Here is a 20,762-nt window from a genome sequence, read left to right on the forward strand (position 1 = left end):
AAAAAAAAAACATGTACTCCACTGTGTTATTGCAGCAAATCTTCAAAGCACTGGCCGCTATACTCTCATACTATTATTTCAAGTCCTGTACATAGCTGCGCTGTAAACATAATGCAGTCAACAGCTATTACAGCAAATCAGTGTCACTTAATTTGTCTTTTGCTTTCATGTTTCGCCCCGTGTCATTTGGCCCCGGTGCTTGGTGTAAGCCTATTTCAGAGAGCTCATGCAGAAGCGTTCAACAGCTGGTGTCTGTATTTAAAGAGCGCCACACTGGAGTGTGCTGTGCGAGGGCTACTGACACAGTGATCCACAACAACACAAGGGCCACTCTGCTCTTTGGCTTATGCCAGACGCTCTGATCGTAAACACACAAGTCGGTGGCAGACGGGGGGCGGATGGTTCAAAATAACTGTACTCTTCTGCATGAAAATGAACGTGGCTGATTTAATGAGCTTATACATTTACGTCTTCAGGTTATTAACATGCGCTTTAAGAATCAAATATACTGTTGTCTCCACATAGTGATGCTCAGAGAGCTAGACTTCAGAGTTGAAAATCTGAGGAGGGAGAGAACAGAAGGATACGGGGAGCATCCTGTCTGTCTGCTCCCACCATGGGATTACAGACAGCTGTTTAATCTGGCCAGCTACAGACGGGGCACACACAGACACACCGTGCTCTGGAATTTACTTTTAATACATTAGGAAGCCCGCTAGCACTGCATCCTCATCTGTGACCATCTGTGCTCCTATTGTTCTTTGTGTTGAAGGACAAAACATTTCAAACAGGAGAATAAAAAAAGGGACTAGGATCACCTGCATAAGTCAATCTTTTCTCCAGATTCAGGTCTGAATTATGCTGCAGTTCTGCTCCGTATTTAAATCTGCAGCAAAAACCAATAAAATTAAAAGTAAATCTTACTCAGTTGTGCTGCTGCCTGTTCTAAATAAGATCTAAGATTGTGTGGATGATAAAACAGCGTGACACAATCACCACCTACTTTGCCAGAGCCTGTACCTGTTTGTTGTTGTTGTTTTTTTTTTTTTTTTTGGACTGCAAACAGCTGAACGTCTGTTTGCTTGACGTAATGAGGACTAAAAGATTGCTCGCCCAAGAAAAAGTCTGCAGCGTGCCTTCTAAAAATGTTCCCCGTCTTCTGCTCTCCCTGTATGCCATGATGAAACCAGATGAAAACACAACTCCCAGCAAGACACAACCACAGATAGCATGCAGCACAATGGCACACACAGCCCTGTGGTTTGTCAAACTTTTTAAAAGACGGTTTGATGTCTTGTTAAATGTTGGAAGACCTGCACCTTCATTAGAACTCCTGATGGAGCTCATATATAAATAAAATAAAGCTTAAAATTGCATTGCTGAGTATTTCTTTATTCAAATTGTTTTGAATTTGGAGCATAAAATCTACACATGCATCACTTGTGGACGACTAGATCCATGTACGTCTTTGTTCATCCAAACTTAAAATAAAAAACAATGCAAAACATTGACAAGTGCTCTTCAGTCCCGTTTGTGTGTTTGCGCCATCCTGTCAACTGAGAGCACCCTGCGCCTGTGCGCATGTGTACTTCCACTGGAAATACAGCTGCAGCTTATTAGCTCTGGCTAACCACTGCAAAACAGTCCCCTTAAATCCCCCCAGTCTATTCAATCTTTCATAGTCCACAGAGACTGTCGTCAGTGACCACATAGGCCTAAAACTCTCCCTCTGTCTCTTGCAGCCTTCCCCCCCTCCCTCCCTTTCCACTGTAATTCCCCCAGTCTCCAGGAATGCTGTTGTTTTTAATTTCTCCCAGCTGCTCTGGCTGGCTGCCCAGCCGCCTGCCTTTCCACATCTGTTCCCCATCCAGCCGCTGTGGAGTCCACACAAACAGAGCCTGAGCCTCTGGCCCTCCACGCCCCCACCCTACTAGGCCTTTATATCAAAACATTCAGGATTGTAACCCCTTGCCCTGGACATAAGGGATACACCATCAGGTATTTGTGCACTACTTGCTCAAAGGAAATCGTTGGCAACAATCAACACCTCAAAAAGAGGAGCATGCTCCATATCTATCTTTATCTGTCTTATTTTGGAAGCTTCCTTGCTGTCACTTTGAGCCTGTTTTGTGTCATAGGTAAAGCAGAAATGTAGGTGCGTGTTTGCGCATCTGTGTGTGCGCACATGTATATGTGTCAGCACAGAGGCTGCAGAAAGATCCCAGACTCCTCTTCATCTTGAGCTGATTTAGAGTTCAGAGGCTTTAAAGCCTTCTCTAATGACAGGGTGGGATGGAGGCCGGTAGTGTACACACATGCATACACGCTTGCACTCACACTCCCATCTAAATCTTATTCTAACTTCAAGTCCATGGAAAATCCATTTAAAGACATGCAGAAAAGTTAGATGCTATCAAAACATCTCAAGCAGATGCATTCACACATGCATTTGTAGACTCTATGTGCTCACGCTGTGGGCAGAAGCTCACTCATTTTCCCCCATGTTACTTGGGAATCTGTGTGTAGTTCACACGCAGCACCGGCTGAGCAAACATGTTTAATGAAAAGCAAATGGGAGAATGAGAGGACATGGGGCTGGGGGTCAGTGGTTCTCCCTAATAAGCCATAAAAATAACTTTTTTATCTCTTTGACCCCATTACTACAAGAACATGCCTCACAAGTAACCAGTTTTTATTTAAACTGCCACAGAAACCACGAAAAACCTGAAAATAAGAAAGAGTGAGGACGAATCAAAGGCAATTTATTCAGGGCCAAAAGGTGCTCAGGTTAGATGACTTATATTCCTGTCTCTCAGAGCGGCGGGGATTCTGTTGTACCGAGCTTATATCTGTGAGAGCTGTTGATGTAATTGTATTGAAGTTCTGGCGACCATCTGTTCTCCTCTGGGAGGGCCCGGCTCTTCACGTCGGCAGTGAAGTGGTTATATGCAGCATAACACTACTGCCGACGTGCTCACAGAGGAAAAAAAAAACAAAACTTCCTTTTCAGATTTTCCCAACGGCTGCTAATAAATTCCAGATGCTAGACTTTAGCTGTTTCTCCCGTCTTTCTCCATCTCTTGTCGTATTTCCTCTTTTGACTGTCGACCACTCATTTGACTCTTTTCATGCTCCCTCATCTCCTACCCAAAGACCCAATCTATCCTGGCGTCCTGCTTCCTTCAGCCACTAAACCCGGACTCATTCCTAAATAAAGGAAGGTATTTGTGACATTTGGTCAAGGCAGGCTGTGCCAAGAACAACTCTCTGGCTAGTAAGACACATCTGGAGCGTGTTAGACCTGCGCTGGTCACTGGTACCGACATGAGCTCTCTCTGCAAACATCACACTGAATAATCAGCCAAAGCTTTGCACAGTAAGATGCATCTAAAACAGCAAACAAATATGTTGGTTGTTTTCAAATCATATTGAAAACGGTAATTCTCAGCAGACAAAACAGCAGCTGTATGTCCAAATTCTCTGTTGTACTTGTTAGTTTGCTGTTTACATTTTCCCAGCAGTCACAGCACAGACTCTCTGAACGTGCTGTAGTGCCGTGACATGACTGCTCACATGTTTTCTGCACAAGAACTACATTTGAGTTTTTTTTTTTTTTGTGGTTCAGCATCTATGGGTGTGTGTGTGTGGGCATGTGTGTGTGGCTCCGGGGTCCCAGTGTGAGAAGAACTGAACACCTGAACATCAATAACTGTCATGTGGGCCACCTGGGACCCCACAGCCAGCTTGCACCATGGGCACACAGCCATCACCAGCACAGCTGCCACTGGGAGGGGAGGGGAGGGGGGGCGCGAGGGTAAAGACAGACAGAGAGCTGAGATATGGGGGGAGGAAGTACGAGACATGAAACACACAGACATGAGGAAGTGACTGTGTGTGCGTGCATCTGGACTGAATAGACGGACAGGCAGACATTTACATGGAGGTTCTGCTCCAGATGAAAACTCTCCCTTTGTTTCCTCTCATTTACATCTCCTTTTCCTACTCCTGCCAGCTGTGTGTCTAATTTCGCCAGCTGAAAGCTCAGCCTCAGGCAGTCAAGAACCAACATGTGACCTGACTTTTCGTTGTCTTTCCTCTTTCTGGGCTGAGAGACCAGGCTGCATCAGTATTGAAGCTATGTTTGCAACCACTGCCAATAAAAAGCCTACAGTCTCGTTTCCACTGAGCGGTCCGGTCAGGTACGGTACGGTATTTTGAGCGTTTCCATTCTAAAATTGGCCAGTAAACAGTACCAAACCGTACCTCTTGAGGGTCCCCATTAGTTGTAGGTCCATGGAAAAATAGAACGGGAGGGTTGGGGCGGAGCACCAATCTAGCGCTAAGCTAGCGATTTTGTTTCTTCTTTTTTATGGAGGTATTCTCTTCAATCTTCTTTTAACATCATTAAATTCCTATTACACAGGATGTACCAGAAGTAAAGCAAGAAATAGAAGAGCTGCTGGATGACATCCATTGTTGTTGCTTTTTTTTTAGTCGTTGCACCAGAATGACGCAATGATATGCTAGCCACTTCAACAGTTTGCACCAAGCCGCTTCCAACTGTAGGTTGTGGACATGCACTAGTAAACAGGAGCAAAAGATCAAGTTGAAGATGGTTGTTCAGTGTGAAAACCATTGGATAAACATGTGTTCAATAATGAAGAATGAAAGAAACTCTGACAATATTTAAAACGCTGGTGTTCCAGAGTCATTGAGGCCCAAAGTCTTCCCACAACATAAACAACTAGAGTGGGAGTAGTCCTTCAAAAATGTCTGGTTTTGAATCCAAATGTAGAACTTGCAGAATTGGCTCACAGACGAGCGTCAAGACACTGACCTGGATTCAGTTTTAACTCAAAAGCTGGTTTTCTTTTTCCTTTTGACAGTAAGTTTACACTTGACCTGAAGTTATTTTGTTCTCATGCGCAGCTTTTACAATTTCGAATGACTAGATGTGCATTCAAGTCATTTTTTGCAGTAAAAATCTTTGCATTTTGTATTCAAAAGACAAAACAAATGCCTTTCTCTTCTCCAAGCATATTCGCAGCGCGTGCATCCACTTTAATAAGCTCCCCCATCCAAACACCTGCAGCTTCAGCCAACGCCTATTAGCTCATCAGGCTTTTAATTACTCTGTTAATTGCATACAGGCGGCATGAAGGGCAGCCTGGGAATAGGGCAAGGAGGGCCTCGTGAGAACTCCGTCTGATAAACCTGACAAACAAGAAAGGAGGCTTTTCCAGCAGCAGCAGAGCAGCTCTGGAGGCTGGGAGGAGAAGCAAAACGGGACGGCTCTGAGTGATTTCACCTTCTGCTCTGGTCAGCTAGACCCAGCGGCCGAGGCTGGGCGATGAGTGACGAGAAAGGCTGGGGAAAGGGGAGACATAGAAGAAGCTGTTCATCTGTGAATGACTGCACCACATCTGGATTAGCTCATATTGGTCGGGGACGAATGGAGGGGGGTGGAGTGGGCCGGAGCTGGAAGGGACGGCTGAGAGAGGCTAGCGTGGGAATATCTCACTGTTAAGTTTAGGGCATGCAGGCTTATTGTGTTTGTGGGAGAGTTAGGCTGGAGTCTCCACAGAGTGACCTGTCTGTCACAGAGCTCTGCCATAACACAAACATCCTCTGCGCTGGACACGCACACACGCATGCAAATACGGAGCAGCTGATGTGAGAAAAAGCTTGAGAAACTCTCCGTTTGAGCTATGTGACATTTAACTTTCACTCTTAGCGCGCTTCTTTATTGATCTAGCTGCTGTGTGGCTCTTGCCTCGCAGCAGATGTCCTCCCACCACGTCTTCCAGGAGCGGTGTTTGAGGAGGTGTCTCCAGGAAACGGTGGCCGGCGGCTCGCTTCCTGTGTGACAGGTGCGCGATGGAAGCCCGACAGCTGCTGTCCTGTTCCCTCCCTGTATTCCTCTCTCCTGTTTCTCCTTCTTCCTAGCCAGCTGCAGCCGCTCTGTTTGTTCTTACATCACCGCCGCTGCCTGGTGATTTATTGAGGACAAAAGGCTTGGTTTTGACCCTGGCAATACACGCACACACACGAGCACGGAGGCACAGACGGCATCGCAGGCTTGATATCGACATGTGCCATGGTGAAAACGAGTTTGAGAACGGCTTTGTGAGCTGGTAAAATCTGACACTGAGCTGTCACTTGGAGCTGGGATGGGAAAACAAACAGCAGATTAGCCATTTATGCAGCGTGATGTCTTGTATCCCGTTTCATTCTGTGTTAAGTGTCTGCCCTGTCACTGCGGAGCTGTCAGCACTGACAAAACTGTCTGTAGCCTGAACTGCTCCCTAGCCTGCCATTGCTCTCATACCTCTTCATTTGGCTCACAGGCACAGTAACAAAGCGGCTGACATTAGCCAGGCACGGGGAGGGTATTGTGTATTATCCTTCGAGACCCCATAGTTTGCACACACACACCAAGAAATAGAATGTGCCCGAGACAGGGAGCATTCATGTGACAGGTTACAGAGGAGCTTTGACAGCTTCTCCATTTAGCCTGCAGCCAGCACTCGCTGGAAGCTGCAGAAACAAATACCAGCTACTCCTCTGGGCCACTTGCCGACTACAGGACGCCACCACAAAAACAGAGCTGGTGAATGAAGCAACTGACTGACGGCTGGGCCAATAACACTCTGATTATGTTAGCTAATTGGTAAATTGGAATGACCTGCGCTCATGTTGTCACAGATATTGCTTTAGTGCAATGTTTTAATTTCAGATTTTTTAAATATTGAGATACTCCTGCAGTCTTTAGCTCAGGACTGTGTATGTACATTAAAGTGTGCTTTTATTTTCCCATGGTCACAGAGTGCTGTGGTTTTCGTTCTGACTATTCAGGCTGTTTTCACTTATGATTCTGAGATGTAAATTGTTGGTGAAAGTTCTCACAAATACAGCTGCCACCATGGAATGTGGAGGCATTGGCAGAATCTTCAAGATTTCGTGTCGCCATCTGATTTTTTGGGACATTTTTGGCGTGATTATGAATGTAGATGGTGGCAATCAGGCAGCAGTCAGGCGTGCAGAATGGCCCGCCTTTTATACACCCCCCGGCGGCTGGTAGCAATTGATATAGATGTCCGACGTCCGGAGACATTTACACATCATCCAGTCAGACCTGCCGGCTGATGATTTCGGCCTCCACCAACCTGTGGTCACTGATCTGTCGCCCGATTTCTTTATGGAGTCATCCTCACCTGTCACTAGACTGCCACCGCCTGACCTCAAAATATGCCCAGGCACCCCCAGACCAATGTCAAAAAACATCCAGTTGTTGTAAAAAATGTTAACTTTTTCTTAAAGGTGCCATACCAGGAAAACTCTACTTTTTGAGGTTGTAAGTGCATCATACTCTTCATTTCTCCCTATAAAGAACCCCAAAGCAGTATTTTGAACCACTCATGCATTTAAGAGTAATCCTCTAAAAACCTGCGCTGTCTGCAGTAGCCCCTCCTGGTATCGTGCTGATGTCAGCATGATATGAACCGCCCCCCTCCAAGAAGAGTGTGCTCTGCCACCAGTCTAACACCAACATTCAATTTCTCCACTGAGCTAGAGTTGATCAGCAAAAAACCTTCATATTTTAGATGCAGAATACCATAAATCTTCCAATTGTTTTGTCCTGTCTTCAATAAATTCCAGCTCAAACAAGTGTTCATTGATTTAGATGCAGAGCTTCTTCAAGACACTCCCCCCATGTCATAAAATGGGCAGCAACCATACGCAGCGGCAGGCGGAGCTTCAGGAACCGAGTCGTTTTACTTTAGGGTAGGAAAAAACTCACAAAAAATAACTCATATTTCATAAATAATTAGTTTTTTAGTGTTCCAAAGATAATATATGGACATATATACGAATATTGTTCACTCTGAAAAGCTAGTAAAGTAAAAATGCCACCGCCGTCTCCCAAGCGGCCACCTGCTAAATTTACTGAAAAACTTGCATTTAGGTGGCCGCACGGTTATATTTTAGCATATGTGACTGTAGTCTTATCCAGAGGACATTGTCTTAACAGTTTCAGAGGTGAAACCTTTCAGGGAAGGAGATTTTAAATCGGTGGTATCAGCCAAAGCACATTTTCCTAAGATCTAAAGGTTTCACCAATCATTTAAGTGGCTTCAGCTGCTTGATCTAAAGCAGTCCTGCATCTTTTCTAACCAACCTGCCATTGAAGCTCCTTATTGGCTAAACACACCTGATTTAGGCAGCCCTCGATGCCTGAATTTGGAGACCTCCGATCCACAGATTTCTCCATAACATCACAAAAAGCAAAGTTCCATCTGTTCAAACACAGGTCAGACTTTTCATAATCTAAGATCATTCATTAATTGAAGACGTGCTTAAATATTTTTATAAAATCAGTTTTCATTGAGTTTTCAGACAAATGTGGTCTAACATATTCACAGACTGATTAAAGATGTAAAAGTTGGCCATGTTCTCTGCTGATGAGAGCAAACATCAGTCACTACTCTAACAAATGACTAACCCGATTCTGAATACTCTCTTGAAAGTGCATCCAGTTAAAAATTGAAGCAAATCTGTGAAGTCTTCTCTTTTTATTCATGTACAATATGTTTATCTGAGGGTTATATACGTGTGTGTTTTCTGTATGTGTGTTTCGGATGGGGGGAAGGGGGGTGGCAAGAAAGACCGACAGGCAGAGGAAGGAAGGCTGGAGCCAAGATTAAGGTCTGCACAACTGACTGGTAACACAACGGTACTCAGCGGTTCAGCTTCCCATTCGGAGAGACGGAACCATCTGTGTGGCACGGGATCTGTTTCCAGAAGATAACGACACCTTTAATTTATCAAAAAAAAAAAAAAAAACTGTACAGAGACAAAGAGAGCAAATGCGAAAGAGACGCGCCTTCCTTCCCATTCTCCAATGCGCGCTCCTCCCTTGCGGCACTTCCCCAGACGTCCAGAGAGGACCTCTTTGGAAGGGGTCTGTGCTCCTTTGCAGCTTGTTTACTTCTTGTCCATGATAAAGGGGAAGGGGAGGGATCCTTTATATCAAGTACCGGTGGTGATATGAACTTCCCATTCTCTCTGTCGGTCAGTCCTCTCAGTTTGATAAGAACCCGCCCCGCCGCTAGGTTATATTGGCCCAGCTGTTTCCTCTGTTTGACTCTGATCTGAGCTTGTTTCCTACCGCCGAGTAGACGGGATGGGAGGTGAGAAGGTGCAGAGAGGACAAAGGGGTCAGGGGTCAGTGGGTAAGAGAGGAAGTAAAAGGTGAGCCCAGAGAGCAGGAGGTGTATTTGGCACAAGCCAAGGAAGGGAGGAGGGGGATGGCGTTTTGTCCTCAGCTGTCAGCAGTTCAGATGCTGCAACATTTGTTTGCAACGATTCGCATCTAACAGTTTCTATGATCTGGAAATTAGCATCCTCTTTGAAAAAGGCATTAACATGTACTTGCAGATGGATTTATGCACGATAAGCAATCAGCTCAGCAACTTTACTGTCAAACGCTCTGCCGTTTTTAGCCCACTGCTGAGAATACTCAACCGATAAAAATGCTAAATATTTTCTGTCCCTGTTCACAGTCTAAGTGTGTGCATGAGACACTGAGGGAAAAAAAAAGAGTTTCCAAAGCCCAGTTGAGGTTTCTCTTGGCTCCCACTCTCTGCTCTGGTCCCACGGTGTGGCGACAGCAGACCAGGCATCCGCTGAGAGTGTTTCTCATTCCATCAGATGTTGGTAAGCTGCCTGCTCCTCCACTCTGGTCTCTGACATTACCCCGTCTCCCCAGGGAGGCTGGGAAGGCTTGTCACAGTAATATCAAACACATGTGAAACAGACCAGGTCAAAATAAGAGCAGCGCACACACCCATGGAAAGTGGGAAAGGGCGGGAAGTAGCCAGAACTTTCTCAGAAGGAGTCAAGACGGCAGGATAGCAGTGATCCAAACGGTTAAAACTACTTTCTGCCTGAAAGTTCCTTATTGTTTTTAAACTTACAACACAAACAGAACTAATCAGTCAAGCTGATTCATCTTTAAAACAGGAGGTTGTGGAGATCCCTCTGAGCGGGCCATAACATGTAACACCAAACCTGTATGCTTTGGGCAGACAAAGACAATCATGAATGCCACATATCTAGTTTGTGAAGGTCCCAGGTGTCTGTGTTGTGCTGACCACCTGACCGAGTCGCGGCGTGCTCACTGCTCCCGCCCACCCAGGGCCATCTGTTCCCCTCATTAATTAGAAGACAGTCAGGTTCACCTGTGCAGCACACGTTTATATCACTATAGTCACCGCACACAAACAGCAAGCAGGTCCTGCAGCGTCCAGCCATGGGATGGAGGAGACTCTCCGTCCGCTTGCTCCTCTGACACTTTGGAGATCAAACGCGTCAGGAGATGATTGCCAACATTTGCAGGTACTAACCGGTGACACAACAGTTGTGAGGAGCACATTTCATCATGTTTCTGCCTGAGAAGCAGAAGACATCCAAAGCATGCACCTGTGGTGGATGGAAATGAACAAACACTGCACACCGGGGTCATAATGAATGGCCTGCCTTTTAAGAGTGCTACTTAGTGATGAAGTGGGGACATCTGCTCCAGAAGCCGGAAGGATCTGCTGATTGGCTGCGAGGAGGGAAGACGAGATGCTCGGCTGGTGGTGATGAAGGAATATAATGTGCGGTGAGGCAGGGTGTCTGCACTGCGGTTTCACCTCTGCAACCTCCCATCCATTCTTCAAGACTATTATCAGCTGTTCAATTATTCAGATGATATTTACCAGGGCCAATTATGCAGGGCTGTGTCCTGCAGAGAAAATGGCTGGAGTGTTTTACTGTTGCACTCGCAGAGTTCATCGCTGAGGCTGTTCAAGTGGGAGGGAGTGAAAACCTCTAGTTATTTCCTCTTGAAGGTGTAATAAATCAGTGGTTCTATTTGAGCTTTCTAGTTGATTATTTTTCTGTGGATAAAATTCTGGTCTGCCACAGTAAAGCACACGCCCTACACTCACTAGAAAAAGCACTTTTCTTCTGTTTATTTGACAAAAAATAATTAAAAAATGGACATGGAAAAAAGTCGATAAGATACATTTTGAGGCAGTTCAGAGTAAGCAAATGGACGGCATTTATCCTTTCACACCAGTCACTTTCATCTGGCGTAGATGGATGGTAGATTTACTATCATCACTGTCTCTGATGTGCAGCACAGGCAAACAAGTCATGACCTCCCCTCTGCCTTGCTCTTTCAGCTCAATGAAACATAAATAAAAAAAAAATACTTATTTGTCTAAGAAACAACTAAGTTCCTAAATTTACAAGGATTCAAAAGCAAGTAAACATATGCAGAACAATTCCAAAGTATCCTTTTAAATTGAACGCTTTCATTTCTACTTTTCTAGAAAATCCAAGAGCAGCTTTAACCAACTCTCAGCCACTAAATCAAACCTGCCGCCGTGCAGGGAAGTTGCTTGTTCCAGCATCTGTGCAGGTTTTTACTTACTTTGTCAAGGTCGAGGTCGAGCTGAGGTAATGGCAAAGGTGGTAATCCACACCAAATAGTTTCTAAGCAGGTTTTTAAATAGGCTCAATCCGCATCCATGGGAGGGAAAAAATTAAAGCCTTTAGTCCTTTTTTTTTCTGTATCTCTGAAATGCTGAGAGGAAAAAAAAGTCAGTCTCTACACATATGGAAATGTTTAGCTTCCTTTGGGGGTTCAGACGGGGTCCAGGTTTAATAAATTAGGGTGTGAGGTATCTTGCTTTGAGAGAAAAAAAGAAGAGAAAATAAAAAAACAAAGCCAAATCTTATAGATCCTTAATCAAACTGATGTCTTTGGTTGGTTTTGTTTCGAATATGCTTCTTTTTTTTAGTCAGTGTCTTCTGCTGTCTCTGTGTCACATTCAGAACTTGTCCCAGTCATTTAAATCCGCTGTACGGAACAGTTCTGCCCCTCCAGACAGAAGAAACAATAGAAAGCAGTTTGACCTGCAGCAAATGACGTCCTTTGTGTTCTCCTTTTAAGGAAACAAAACAATTGATCGGCCTGTGATTTGTGTCTGGAAGTCCTTCACCCAGTTGGGATGCGGATCTTCTGCGTCCCAGCGCGCGCGTCCCAGGGTGTTTCACCTGGGACACCTTCAGAACCGCTGTCACAGTGGAGCCAAAGTCCGAGACGACAGTCAGGAGAAAGTTGTCATATCCAAAGAGGAGAGCAGACCTCGTCTCCTGGGTTTTTAATTTTGTCTTGTCCTCGCTGCGTTTTCCTGCGAAAAGCACATCCGCGCGTGTGCGCTCTCGCCGCTTGTCCGCCTCCGACGCGCCGCTCCTCGCGCTCAGACGCTCGTGTTGAGAAACATTCACGTCTCCGGGAAAAACGTAAAAAAAAATAGTTGTACGTTTTAAGAAGGGTTTCTTTGAACGTCAGTTCAGAATATTTCAGTTTTTGAGGGGGGGAACTGGAGGACTTGTTTAGTCTTCAGTGATGAGCGGAGCGGGCGAGCCACTGTGCGCAGGAACCGTGGCGCTCTCCTCCTCCTCCTCTCTCCGTGTCCTCGCTGTAGCCTTCTGTCTGCGTTTAAACACCATCTGGAGCTCCTGACTCCACACTACCTCCCTCTCTCTCTGCCTGTGTGTCTCTATGTCTCTTTCTCTGTCTCTCCCGGGCACCATGGGAGCTTTCTGTTATTGCACAGGAATCATTTCTAAAGTGACAAACCTTAAACATTTTAACTGATTTCACTTTATTATCATTTTTAAGAGTATTCAAAGTGCAACTTGGAATCTGAATTACAACTTTATAAATTATTAATAGGGTGCAAAACAAAATCTAATAAAAAAAACAATATATGTTACTATATCACTGCATTAAGTTTGACTTGTAATAATAACTCAAAGCAGGTGATAACTGCTGCTGCTGCTGCATCACTTCTAATCCTGGGACTCCGCTGTGTTGCAGTACCACAGCTCGCCCGTGGGAGCCGCTGTTTCCTCACATCAGCGCCACACGGCCACAACAAGGGCAACAGCAAGCTGCAGACTTTATTAGTGTTGTTTAACACTTTCACAACAGCTTTCTGGGAGCTGCATAATGCAAAAGAATGTGTCAGTCGGCTTGTGAACGTCCGCCAGGAATTATTACGAAGACTGTGAAAATTTACAGTTTGCTCAGTGTTCAGGTGCCATAAACAGCCGGGGACTGATGTTAGGGTGGACAGATGGAAGACAGGGCTTGTGTAGTAAATAGTACTACTATCAGAGCAAATAACGTCTACTTGTTAATACCGTGCATATGTTTTTTTTTTAACACACCCAAAACACTCATAATTTTTGTTATAGTTTTATATGATTATAATGATTCCTACTTTTTAAAAATGATTTTATGGGTGTCTATAATATTTTGCCATGAGGGAAAGTAGTTTACAATGACTATTTATGAACCAACTTTTACATAGGATTTGCAAAGAAAAGTCTGTATTTATCACCTAGTCAAAAATCTGTGAATATTTGGTAGAATGGAAAAGATGTCTTAAAGGGCTTCCCATAATGCAGTCCAAAATTGAAGAAAAGTGTAGATTTTGATTTTTAAAAACTCCCAAAAATTATAAAACTGTAAAAAACTTTATAATTAAGGAAAAGTAAATAAATGTTGCATGATAAAAGGAGAAGTTATGGTATATTTGCCCCTCAAAGATGCATGAGAAAAGACAGAGGAAAGGGCAGGAACAGTACATCTGCCCTCTATAGTGAGAACTCTCCACCTGCTAGCCCCTGTGCCCCACCCATCCACCCTCTTTCTGTCTGCGTGCATGCACACAGGTGAACACACACTCTCTAAGCAGGGGCAGAGGATAAAACTGACCTCACCTGTGTCTAAAAAATCAACAGAACCTGCTTGTAAAGTACACACAGACAGAAACTGATATATCCTTACCTAAAAACAAACACAGCTTTCACACTGAAGCAGCAAGTACGTTTCTGCACCAGCCGATGCAGGAAGTGACATTAGGAGGAGTATGAATGGTTAAACCAAAACGTCTCACATAAAAATGCATGTTAAAATACACATACAAAGTTATAAATGTAAAGGTACCAGATGATTCGTTAAGCTGCGTACACATGTAATGTGTGTGGAAGAACACGCTAAGTGCAGGTTCTTGAACGTCTTCTTCCTTTTCCTTTTCTACTGTTTACTAGCACATGTCCGCCACCTTTAGTTGGAGGCTTGATGGAAAATGTCAAAGCAGGGCAAATCTCTTGATTCTTGCTCCAAGCTTTTTATTTCACAGTTCTTTCTGATTATGAAAGACTTGGTGTCATATTGTCACAAACGGGCAGACAGCTGGTTTACAACAGTTCTATTTGTTCAGGCAAGAAGACAGGAACTAAGACCACCCAAGATTCCACAGATCTAAATCAGAGTCAGACAGGCAGAGGTCAATCGTAAACATGGGACCATAAAAGAAGAGATTAGAGTTGCCAGGCGAGGGTCAGGGCAGGCAGCAGGCAATCAGAGATAAAGCAGGGTCAGCTACACAGGAGATCAGGTCAAGATAGAAACGCTCAGTAATTCAGGCAGGGTGGCACAAACAATACTACGCACTGAGTGAGGCTCTGTGCAGTGCTTAATTATCATGTGAGTGATTGTCAATGAGTGTCAGCTGAGAGGCATCCAGGGCGTGTGTGTTGGGGTTGCTGAGAAATGTAGGTGGTGACCAAACTCCCTCCCAATCACTATATAGTGCGTTCTCATTTTCTAGTGTGTCCGAATCTACTAATTCCAAAATCGAGTGTGCTCAAAATCTCCCAGAAGTCTTTGCGAAAAACTACCGTCCATCGATGCTCACTAGATTAGCGGATATAGACCACAATGCATTGCTGTCGAACAATTCCGTACAAAAAAATGGGTTTAAATGCAATATTTGAATAAACCACCCACATTTTCACCATCAGAACACAGTGGAGTCATAAATAAACGTGAAATGTTCATATTTATTTGATTTTAACTTCGTGAAATCTATGACGACATATCCGGCGTTTAGAAAAACGAAAAAAAAGTAGTGACAATCGTGTCCGAATTACTTTTAAAATACAGCACACTATATAGTCCCGCACTACGGCTCCCACCAGTGACCAGAAGGGGAGACAACGCACTGACTCCTGATCCATGTAATTCCACCAGCAATTGTTAATTTTTACTTGGTGATCATTTTTCAAACGGTTGGGACTTCTGTGAATACGGTGATTGGTCAAAGTTCGACCTGGTTTAACGTCAGTCTTTACACGACAACACGTGTTTGATGGTTGCATGTTTCTCCGGAGCACAAAAATGGTCGTAAAAACTTTTGGAGTTAAATGTGAACGCAAGAGTTTTAAAGTGAAAAATGTGCACTTACATAGACTTTTTATTTCTTGAATGTGCATTTACGAGGGCAGTGTGAACATATCTTATGAGTCATAGATTTCTCTTGAACTTAGATTATACAATGCTCTATACTGAAGTTGGGACACTGTTTTAGGACACGTGGAACTGCAAAATAACCCTCATGTCATGTCTTTTTTTCCCACTTTATGCAGAAAATCCTTATTTTATTCACATACAATAATCTGTTTTTGTGCTTCTGAATGTGTCTCTTCAGCCTGTCTGTGTATAGCTTGTTTTTTCATTGTGCAGAATACTGAGAATGATAGAGGTGTGTCTGTGTGGCCTTGACTGACAGAAGGCTGCTGATGAGGGTTGCATCCAAAGAAAGGATCCCTGTCAAGGTGACAGCACCAAGATTGACAAGATGTTATTCTCCACGGGAACAGTGTCAGTCAACCTGTCAGCCTGCCTGTACGACAGCCTCTCACTCCACTTAATTTGGCCTTTTGTTGAGCGGTCACCAGGTTAGCCGCGACGCTTCATGCGGTAGACCTGATAAACTGCACAAAGAAAGCGCGCAAACACCCGCCGTCACCTTTATGAACTCTCCGCGCCACAACGCTGAGATTGGAAGCATCTTTGAAGGCATTAATGACAAAGACACCTTTGTCTCACCTTCCCTTTCACTCTATCTCTGCGTCACCAGACACCCCGTCCACCGCTCTGGACTCTTAATATGCTGAAAGAATCTTCTGGATGCTGGAGCGCTCACTGAGACACAAAACCAGGGTTCAGCCATTGTGCCGCCGTGCTGAATATGCAGACGAAAAGCTAGAGGGAAAGAGAGAAGTTCGCAACATTTCCTCTGCTCACACATTGTAAATCCCTTCCTATAGTGGCAGTCACAGGCTAGTGTGTTGAAAGGAGATAAGGCCTTCAGCTGGCTGAAACGAACGCTAGACCCATTGTATTCCCGCGCTTTTCTCTCCTCCACTATCCCTTTCTAAACACGCCACACTCCTACGAAGCTGCTATTACCATCACCAGCGTTGAGTCCAGAAGCTTCTCTCACACCAATAAAAGTCAACAAAGGAAAAGAAAGGACCTCTTTTGTGTTGCAGTTGAAATACTAACATTTCCCTCTGAGTCACATGCATCTACATATGAGCTCTGTCATTTTAGACCATGTATTTTTGTGTCTGCGTGCATTAAAAGGATGTTAATGTCTAACTTTTTGGTTCTTTAACCCAAGACATGTTTCTAAACTACTTTATTATATCATAAGGGCGAGACAGAAAGAGAGTTTCCCAGCGCTATGGCTCGTCGTAACAGATCATTGACCCACCCACTCAAGCACACGCGCTCAAATGCTGCTTTTACAAATTGCAGCCATAGACCCCCTGACATTTTGTCTGAAATCGAGCAGTAAAGTGGCAGTTTTTGAGACACGTTTGGAATTCAAAATGCACACTTTCCGATACAGTAATGTCCTTGGAGATTCCTCAACAAGTAGAAAGAGGTCATTTAACTGCTGTGTATAATCCACACAGCCAATAAGGCTATACTGTTTTCATCTTATTTTTGAAGAATGACATAATTGTCATGAATATTTTTGTTTCTCAGCCAAAATTGAAAAAAAAATGCCTCTTGAAGAATCTTTTATTTATAGACCGTTAGACAAAGAATGTTAGAGAGTAGAAAACGTTCGTTAAATAGGTTAAAAAGCGAAGGATTTAAATCATTTAGTCTGAGATATGGATCCAGCTACACAGCACATACAGAAGAATGCCATTCACTGACATTAATAGGTGTACAGATGGAAAACAATAAAAGTCCAAGTGCTTGGTGGCTAACAGCTCTGAGCACATTTGAGACACAGCAGTGCAAACTGACCAAGGAGGAAGTCACACCTGATTAAATCAAGTGTTGACTCAAGAACAGGATATGCAGCTCTGAGCCGCAGAGGGAGACGGACAGTCAAACGTTCACAGAATGCAGGTGAGAGTGGCAGGCGCATTCACATGAGGCGAGCGTGTGTGAGAGGGCGCCGTGCAGGCAGTTGGGGGAGCTGGCACTGATAGGGAGTTGAGGGGGATGAGACTGTATCGAGCTGTGAACATCTGTTCCTCATAGAAACCACAAAGCTGGTGCTGAGGAAATAAAGAGGATAACTGCTCTCTCTGTCTCACACAAACACACACCTCTTCACCATCTTGTCTTTCCCAAAAAGAGGCAGCCCAAAGTTTTCTCCGCGCTTATTTGCTTGCACTTCATCTTCTCTTGCAATGCTTCACATTTATCAGCTCTCATGTTTGCATGATGTTGTCATTGAGCAGGAAAGATGGGAGAAGGGAGGAATTTATAATGTGGTTTGAAATATTTTCACATTTTGGCTCTTGGGGAAAGGATGAGGCATTTTGATAAAACAAACCCATCAGAAAAAAAACGAAAAAGGTGGACAGAACTTTGACCCAACAAAGTAGGATTCAAGAAGCCTCATTCAAGCAGGTAATTCTGAACCTGTACTGCAAAAACAGGCAACCCAGAAACAAGTCAAAACTCTTAAAATGTGTATGTCTTTCCAATAATTCAATAATTCTAGTCACTAAGACATGATTTCTTAAACTTTTGCTATTGAAAGACTTTCTTAAAATTATATTTTTCTTTTCGGACAAAAAAAAAGACAAATTTTCTTGAAAAAAAGGACATTTTTACTTCCTTAAGATTCAGTTTCTGTGGGGGGATTTTATTCCTTCAAGGGTCAATAAAGTCATGTGTGTCATCGACCCCCCAGATCATTATGTGGATTGTCAGGGTCATTGGGTCCTGGTCAGATCAAACTAAAGAATCATGTCCTGTTTTTCTGTCATCATCTCATTGATTCGTTCTTTTCATCTGAAATCTAAATGACAATTCAGACCTCGATTATAACATCATCTTTGAGAGACTAGCAAAACTATGTGCTTCTATAGGTGTTATTTTTGGAGGCATGCCTCTTTATGCCAGATAAAAGGGTAAAGAATATCCCATTCATTTCTGTTGAGGATTAGGATTGGCACAAAATTATAAAGTCTATGATATAGCAGACGTGAGCCAAGGCTTTGTTAGGGATCCTCTGCACCTTTTCCGTCAAAGTCCCTTGATTTAGTTCGTGCTGCTTTTCTTCCTCTCTCCATCTCTCCCGTTGCTTTAGTGGCTCTATCTGGGCCTGCTGTGAGAGTGTGCTGGTGCTGGGTGGCAGTTCCTTATTGTGGAGTGTCTGTGTGATTGTGTGTGTGTGCATGTGTGTGAGTCTGCGTGCTGCATGTGGCTGATAAGACCCAGGGAGAAGAGCCAGCGTGCCGACATATTCTTGCCACTGCGGTTATCGCCCGTCGCAGCTGTGCCTGAGCTCTGCGACATCTGCTCCCTCACAGGAAGCCTATGTTGCGGCTCACAACACCTCACACACATACACGCACAAACACATGCAACGTTACTGCTGGACTGTACACCCCCACACATATATATATTATTAGTGTTCAGCTGGTGGGTCAGCTTCTTGAGACAAAAGACTTTGTTTACAGTTACAAAAATGACATTTGGATTTAGTGAATGCACGTGTGTGATGGAGAACCAGCAGCTGAATTCTGCTGGGTTTTTATCACAGAATTACAGGGGGGATGCTTATGACTAAGCCTAATTATAGAGGCCTTATCACAGCAACGTTCACAAAGCTCATTACTGCCAAGAGACGGTATGCGCTGCAGGTAATTCACTACGCTGGGTATTAGTCCTTGGACTGGCTTATGGTTCCTACATATTAACAGTCTATAAAATGAGTCCTTTAAAGCCTGATTGTCAATGCATCTCCCTGAATGAAGCCTTTAAGTTGGGTTTCCATTTTTACTTTTGTGCTTTGAGTCCTCTTTTGAATCATTTACGTTTCCTCGTCATCCTTTTTGGTCCTGTGTGCCTTTGAAATACCCCCTCATCTGCCTGCAGAAGGCTCACCTCTGGGGTTCACCGTGTCAGTCACCCCTATTGACCTGCAAGTGCTTCGTGAAGCCACTGAAGCTGAACCCTCCCCCCATCAGTGACATCTTTATTTTTACCTGACAGCCCCTACATGAAGATGTCACAACAACCATAATGTATAATACTATTAGAATGCAGCAATTGATTGAAGTTGTGTTGCACGTATTCATTTACGGCAAGAAAATGTGGAGCTTTCTGAAGTCCTTCTAACCTTGACTCTTCTCTCCTCAATCATCAAATAACTGCTCTGCAGTCGAGATTAAAGAAGCCCCGCGATGCCCTCATAGCATTGCGGCACTGAGTCAACACAAACTGATTATGTGTCAATCACCTCTACTTAATGAACAGCCCTGACATCTGCAGGACCCGCCATCACTCATCACAGTTAACGCTGCCAAAAGACTGCATCAGGTGACGGGCTCCTACCTTCACTGCATCTGTAGTGGCTGCTGGCTGTCAGGTGAAGGTCCAGGCTCCTGGGCTGCACTCTGTGAGCAGCGTGTTTCTCCCTCAGCTCGCGGTGGCTGATCAGCGTGACCGTGGGAACGCGTGCATCCAGCGAGGGAGCGTAGGATGACCCGGCTGTCAGGTCAGCCCTCTTGTGGTGTTCCAAGTGGACCTCAGCAGACATGGTTGGCCTGCCTGGAGACTTTTGGACTAGCAGTCAGTTGGTGTGGACACAAAGGTTACTTAAATCTCACCTTTAGCTCCAAATTTGTGGGAAGTTTTCTCTCTGCTTGTTCTTTTGTCAACAAATTTCAAGCTTGTCCTCCTTATTTTTTTTCCATAATGTTATATTCTAAACAGTTTCTGATGCTCCAGGAAATTATCATTTGAGCCATTGAACTCCCAGAAGGAATAAGTGGATGTTGGGTCTCCAAAGCTGAAGAGAGACAGAAGAATTCCGGGTTGATTTCCAGGTTGTTGGAGGCTTCAGCTGTGTTATTCCTGGGAAATCCTGGATTTTTCTTTTTTCCACCACTTGTCTGGTTGACGTTTCTGTTCTCTCTCTTTTCCGAAGTGTGACCGAGACAGTCAGCAGCGCGTGTGAGTGAGTGTCAGCAGCAGGTCAGCTTGTCTTGTGGCTCTGTCTGAGGGGTTGTGCTCGCAGCTGAACCCTCCTCCTGCCCTGCCTGCCTCTGCAGCTCAAAAGAGAAGTGTGTATCTGGTGCCTGGATGTTACAGTTTATGTGTGGGTTTTTTTCTGGTGTTGCAGGGCTTCAGTCTCTGGGGAGGCCAGGGAGCAATTCTGCTTGAGTTGATAGCAGCAGATGACAGCAGTGAGTAGGACCTGGGCCTCCATGTGGGCTTCCTCTGTCAGGAACCAGCTGTGTCGACCAGCAACCACTCCTTCCCCTCTGCGTGCTCCGTATGACTTACATCTCTTTCCTTCTGTGCACCT

At 44.4% G+C, this 20,762-nt stretch overlaps 1 protein-coding gene across 12 annotated transcripts in view; it reads right to left on the reverse strand.

The window, feature by feature from the left end:
• cbfa2t3 (CBFA2/RUNX1 partner transcriptional co-repressor 3) overlaps window positions 1-20,555 on the reverse strand; it is a 41,540-nt gene extending 20,985 nt beyond the window's left edge. For 5 of the 12 annotated variants that reach the window (XM_024294807.2, XM_024294809.2, XM_024294796.2 and 2 more), the window contains exon 1: window positions 19,787-20,553. In XM_024294807.2, coding sequence (XP_024150575.1) covers window positions 19,787-19,991 — 205 coding nt within the window. In that variant the 5' untranslated portion in view covers window positions 19,992-20,553. Of the gene's footprint in view, window positions 1-11,482; window positions 12,733-19,786 lie in introns of those variants that run through there. The other 7 variants (XM_024294800.2, XM_024294795.2, XM_024294799.2 and 4 more) reach the window with 6 other exon arrangements.
• Window positions 20,556-20,762: the final 207 nt, after the last annotated feature.

This window comes from Oryzias melastigma, linkage group LG3 (assembly GCF_002922805.2).
Source record: "Oryzias melastigma strain HK-1 linkage group LG3, ASM292280v2, whole genome shotgun sequence".
Classification (NCBI taxonomy): Eukaryota; Metazoa; Chordata; class Actinopteri; order Beloniformes; family Adrianichthyidae; genus Oryzias; species Oryzias melastigma.